Source organism: Saccoglossus kowalevskii, chromosome 7 (genome assembly GCF_978046115.1).
Source record: "Saccoglossus kowalevskii chromosome 7, keSacKowa6.1, whole genome shotgun sequence".
Taxonomy (NCBI): Eukaryota; Metazoa; Hemichordata; class Enteropneusta; family Harrimaniidae; genus Saccoglossus; species Saccoglossus kowalevskii.
This window is the reverse complement of record NC_140647.1, coordinates 39,599,987-39,605,986: the sequence shown is the minus strand read 5'-3', so window position 1 is coordinate 39,605,986 and position 6,000 is coordinate 39,599,987. Positions and strand designations below refer to the sequence as shown.

The window sequence follows — 6,000 nt, the reverse complement described above, 5'->3', positions numbered from 1 at the left end:
TGGGCATCATAATATAGTGAATGGACATCATAATATAGTGAATGGGCATCATAATATGGTAAATAGACATCATAATATGGTAAATAAACATCATAATATGGTGAATGGGCATCATAATATAGTGAATGGGCACCATAATACGATGAATGGGCATCATAATATAGTGAATGGGAATCATAATATGGTGAATAGACATCATAATATGGTGAATGGGCATCATAATATAGTGAATGGGCACCATAATACGATGAATGGGCATCATAATATAGTGAATGGGAATCATAATATGGTAAATAGACATCATAATATGGTGAATGGGCATCATAATATAGTGAATGGGCACCATAATACGATGAATGGGCATCATAATATGGTGAATGGGCATCATAATATAGTGAATGGGCACCATAATACGATGAATGGGCATCATAATATAGTGAATGGGCATCATAATATGGTAAATGGACATCATAATATTAGTGAATGGACATCATATTATGGTAAATAGACATCATAATATGATGAATGTACATCATGTTATATTTAATGGACATCATAACATGCCAATGAGCACGATAATATAGTTTTCTTATTCCGAGGTCCAAGTGCATTAGTACTCGTACTGGTGTCAACCACTTCCCAAATAACTCGTACACAGTTGCGTTAGGGTAACCAGTTTATTCAAGAAAGCGGTGAAAACTATAACAGGATAAAGAAATCACATTTCAAATGACGTCATCGCTGACTGAACGAACGAGCGTGAACGACTTACGGAAAAATTTATGGAAATTGCGAAAAATACACTTATCAAATTACGACACTCGGAGCTAAGGTGGCCTGATCAACTCATGAGTCAATAAATTCAGAAAAATAACTTACTTCGCTGAGTCTAGTGTTCTTTTAGAAGGACTTTATGTAGCGATCTTCAGTCATACAAAACGCAGTTGGCGTACGCGCATGAGACTCTAGCCCATAATAGTTATAGCAAACTCTGACCTACGCTGAACGTAACGCCCGCGCCTAAAGAGGGCGGTATACTGTTAAAAGTGAAAGGGCGTCCAGCACACTCCCCGTCTAAAAATGAGCGATAGAGGTAATTTTTACTAAACACTAGAACACTAACACTAAACTTAATTATAATCAAAACAACTAATGTTCAGAATTGTTCTCTTTGATACTTTGGATCAAAACGAGTTCGGCAATTGGTCTCTGGTAGATTCTTCTTACGTTGTCTCTACAAACCATGATGTCAGCTCTTCTGATCTTGTTGTCATCACTGTAGTATGTCTTCACGACACGTGCAAGAGGCCAGTCGTTGCGAGAGCATTCTTTATCTCTCAACAGGACGATGTCACCTTCATTGATGTTTGCAGTAGTCTTGTTCCACTTGCGTCTTGGTTGACGGCTTTGTAGGAACTCCTTCCTCCAACGCACCCAGAACTGGTCGGCAAGATACTGTACGCGACGCCACCTTTTCCTGCTGTACATGTCTTGCTGAATGAATGTACCCGGAGGAGGGTGTACTTGTTGCGTCTTCATAGTGAGAAGCATACTGGAACTGAGTGCCAGCGGGTCATTGGCATCTGAAGATATGGTGGTTATGGGTCGAGCGTTGACTATGGTGCAAACTTCAGCCATTAGTGTGGAGAGCAAATCATGCGTGAACTGCAGTTTGCCAAGTTGGACGTACATAGAGTTAAGGACTTGTCTGACGGTACCAATCTGTCTCTCCCATATGCCCCCAAAATGTGAGATATGAGGTGGATTGAACACCCATTCACATTGGCGTTCTGTTAGAAACCTTTGCACTTGATGCTGGTCAAGTTCTTCGAGTGCTGCTTTTAGTTCGTTCTTCGCTCCTATGCAGTTGGTGCCCTGGTCACATCTCAGTTTCTGGGCCACGAATGGCTATGAAGCGACTCAGTGCGTTGATGAAGGCGGAGGTATCCATTGAGTTGATGATCTCAATGTGTATGGCTATTGTATATAGACATACAAAGATCATGGCCCATCGCTTGGCTTCTGATGAACCACCTCTCGTTCTCCTGTTCACTACACTCCAGGGACCGAAGACATCCATCCCCACATTTGTGAATGGTGGGGTGTTTTCAGCTCTGTCTGCAGGAAGGTCTGCCATCACTTGGATTAGACGTTTCGCTCTCAGCTTTCTGCAGGTTGTACATTGATATAGGATGGTTCTTACTAAGTCATGTAGGCTAAGAATCCAGAAACCTTTTGCTCTGATAGCTGCATGTGTGAGTTGACGACCTTGATGTTCAGTCTCTTGGTGAATGTGTTCAGCGATAAGTCGAGAGATGTGGCTGTTTTTTGGCAGTAGTATTGGATGGCGGCCGCAGAGATCAAGATCGGTTTGACGAAGTCTGCCTCCAACACGAATGAGTCCATCCTTGTCCAGGAATGGGTTGAGTTGATACAGTGGGCTCTCTCGTTTTATGTTATTGTTCCCATCATCAGCTGTGTCTGCAATCATCAATACCTTGAGTTCATCTGGGAACGCCTCTTCTTGTACTGTGCGGAGGATAATGATCTCTGCACATGCAGCGGTGACAATCTTCGATGGAAGTTCACTATTGTCACTCTGGTGTTTCCGTAGCTTGATTATAAGGGTCGCTACTGCTCTCTTAAGAGCAGTCCATGTTGAGAAGCGGCGGAATCTCTCAGACCCTAGACAATTAACGTTAGGCTTGTGCTGTTTGGCAGATGTGGCTAGGATGCGTGGTTGTTTTCGAACTTCTGGGTCTTCTTCTGTTATTGCATACTGGATGCTTTCCGTTGTGGGTCCAGATGTTGGGTCAGATTCCCATAGGAAGGAAGGGCCTGTAAGCCATACAGTAGACATCAGTTGTTGGGCTGAAACATATCTCGTTGCGAGATCGGCTGGATTCTGTTCGGTAGACACATGTCGCCATTGGTTTGGTGAAGATACATTATGTATCTTCTGTACTCGATTTGCTACATATACGTGGAAGCGCTTCAATCGATTGCTCAAGTAGCCAAGGACGATTGTACTGTCAGTGTGATAAACTGTGCGGTCTATAGTACTTCCAATTTCTATAGCTACCTTTTGTGCCAATTGTGTTGCTAAAACGGCTGCACAAAGTTCTAAGTGAGGAATTGACACAGCATGTGAGGGATTAACTTTAGCTTTGCCAAGCAGAAATGCTACATGAACTTTACCATCATGGTTCACTAGTCGTAAATAAGCGACAGCTGCTATGGCTGCATTGCTTGCATCGGAAAATACATGACATTCACTTTGAATTATGGAACCTAAATCAGGTGTAATGTAACAGCGTTGTAGATGTACTTTCTCTGCATATGTAAGTCTGTTACACCAGTGGGTCCAGCGAGGAAGGTATTCAGCTGGAAGCGGATCGTCCCATCCAACGCTGGCCATCTCACGTCCCTTTGGCATTTCTGACATGAGTCCCTTGAGAATGCACTTCCCTTCTATTGTAACTGGAGCTAGTATTCCTATTGGGTCATAGATGGAGTTTATGGTCGCTAATACTCCCCGCCGTGAGAATGGCTTGTCCTTCAAGTCCACTTTGAATGTGAAAGTGTCCGCTTGAAGGGACCATTGTATCCCGAGTGATTGCTGTGAGGGTAGAGTGTCTTGACTAAAATCTAGACATTGCAGGTCCTTGGCGCGTACTTCACTTGGGAGGGCGATCATTACATCCTTGTCATTGGAGACTATTTTGTGGAAATTAATGTTCTTGGTGGCTAACATGTCTCTTGTTCTTTTGATGAGGCTTATTGCTGTCGCTGCATCAGGTTGAGATGTTAAACCGTCATCTACATAGAAATCTTTGTGTATGAAGTCTTTCACGTCTTCACCATAGGTGGATTGGTTTTCTGTGGCAATCATTCTTAGGCCTAGTGTGGCTATGGCAGGGGAGGAAATGTTCCCAAAGAGGTGAACATTCATACGGTATTGTATCACAGGTCTCATGGGGTCATTGTCCCCGAACCAAAAGAAGCGAAGATAATCACGGTGTTCCTTGTTGACATGAAAGCTGTGAAACATCTGTTCCACGTCGCCCATTGTACCTACTGGCTTGCGTCAAAATCGCAGTATGACACCAAGTAGGCTATTCATCTGATCAGGTCCCTGAAGTAGTGCATCATTCAGTGAGACACCTTTAAATCTAGCACTTGAGTCGAATACTACTCGTATCTGAGATATTCTAGGGTGGTAAACACCAAAGTGTGGCAAGTACCAAGAATTGTTGTCATCCAATTCTGACTTTGGAACTGGACTACCATGTTTACGTTCGATGACTTTGCCCATGAACTGCAGGTACTGTTGCATCATTTCTGGTTTGCATTTGAGCTGGTTCTGGAGATTGCTAAAGCGATTGAGTGCCGACTGTCGGTTGTTTGGTAGTTCGCTCGGATGTTTTTTGAAAGGTAGAGGGAATTCAAGGTTTCCCTGAGGGTTTGTGTGAGCACCCTTTTGCATAATGTGAAGGAACTGTTTGTCTTCAACAGAGAGGGCAACTTTCTCGTCATCTGCTGTCTCTTCAAATACGTCTATGTTGGCATGTTTAGGGGTGACTGGGTCTCTAATATACAAGTGGTGATCACATTTGAGTGTTGTATCTGTTCTGTTTGTCATTTGTGTGTCCAGGTAGTTCACTGTTGCTGTTGTACGGTGTACTGAAGCTCTGATAGCGCCCCTTACAGTTTCCATACACAGTTCACCAGATATCGTCCACCCTAGGTCGGTGCGTTGAGCCCATGGTGAGTTGGTCGGTCCATTTCTGGTCTCTCTGACTTTCAGTGGTTCTGGACAGTTCCTGCCAATAAGGAGATGTATACCAATGTGTTCTCTCAATTCAGGAATTTTGTCGGCTATAGGTTTAAGATGATCAAATTTATTACATATTTCTGGTGAAGGTATTTCATCTTTGTCACTGGGTATGTAATCGTTCTCTAGTAGGACTGGAAGTGTGAACTTCTTCTTGCCATCGATGGATTCAATTATGATGTGGTCACCGCGTCTTCCAGTTCTGCGTTCGCCCTTGGCACTGCATGTTGACAGTTCGTACTCAAGTGTTGGACCCTGTATCTCCAATGCATTAAACAGATGGGTGTCCCCCATACATGCATTGGACTGATCATCAAGTACTGCGTACAATTCTATGAAATGTGTTGGGTTGGATTGTTTGTAGACCTTTGCTAAAACTATTTTGCCACACGAACGTCCAGCTGTGCACTTAATGAGTTTTGTGCAATTTGATGTTACTGCTTGAGCTCCGTCAGTTTTCTTTAGTTCGGTTTCTGCACCATGTTTAGTTGTGTCACCAGGCTTGTGTAGACAGGTTATGTGTTTGGTGCTCTGACAGATACCACACTTGATGCTTGAGTTGCAGTCTCTTGCGAGGTGTTTCTGTGTGCACCTAAAACACAAGCCTTTGATCTTGCATAGATCGATCCTTTCATTTATCAGTTGCTTAGCGAATGCCTTACAGTCGGATAAATCATGTCCGGTTACTTCATGGTATACGCACTGTTTAACACCTTCAGATGACTTTGTAGCGTGTACACGTGCAGTTGTTTTTGTCTGGATTGGTCTAGTCTTCTCTGGTGCGAAGTTGCTAGGTTTTGGAATGTCAGGATCGTTCTGTGATCTTGCAACATTTTTCATGTAGGAGGCGAAGAAACTGAATGGTGGGAATGTTCCATGGCTTAGTTTGTATGTTGATACTTTATCTCTCCACTTGTTGACGATGAATGACGGTAATTTCTCAATTATGGGATTCAATACATGCAGAGAATTCAGTGTGTTTAGATGTGGGAGTTCTTCCATATGAGCTTCAGTATCTACGCATAGATCTGCCAGGTCACGTAGTCTTTGAGAGTCGCCAGCTCCAAATCGTGGAAAGGAGGTTAACTTTTTTATAATAACCGCCGTGATTACTGCTGGGTTGCCGAATCTCTCTTCTAATTCCTTCCAGGCTTCTATGTAGGCAG

At 43.2% G+C, this 6,000-nt stretch overlaps 1 protein-coding gene across 1 annotated transcript; it reads right to left on the bottom strand.

Moving 5' to 3' along the window:
• Nucleotides 1-1,879: 1,879 nt before the first annotated feature.
• On the bottom strand, nucleotides 1,880-4,069 carry LOC146740975 (uncharacterized). The gene has a single exon (XM_085501936.1). The coding sequence runs from the start codon at nucleotides 4,067-4,069 to the stop codon at nucleotides 1,880-1,882; it is 2,190 nt and encodes a 729-aa protein (XP_085358062.1).
• Between the last annotated feature and the right edge of the window lie 1,931 nt (nucleotides 4,070-6,000).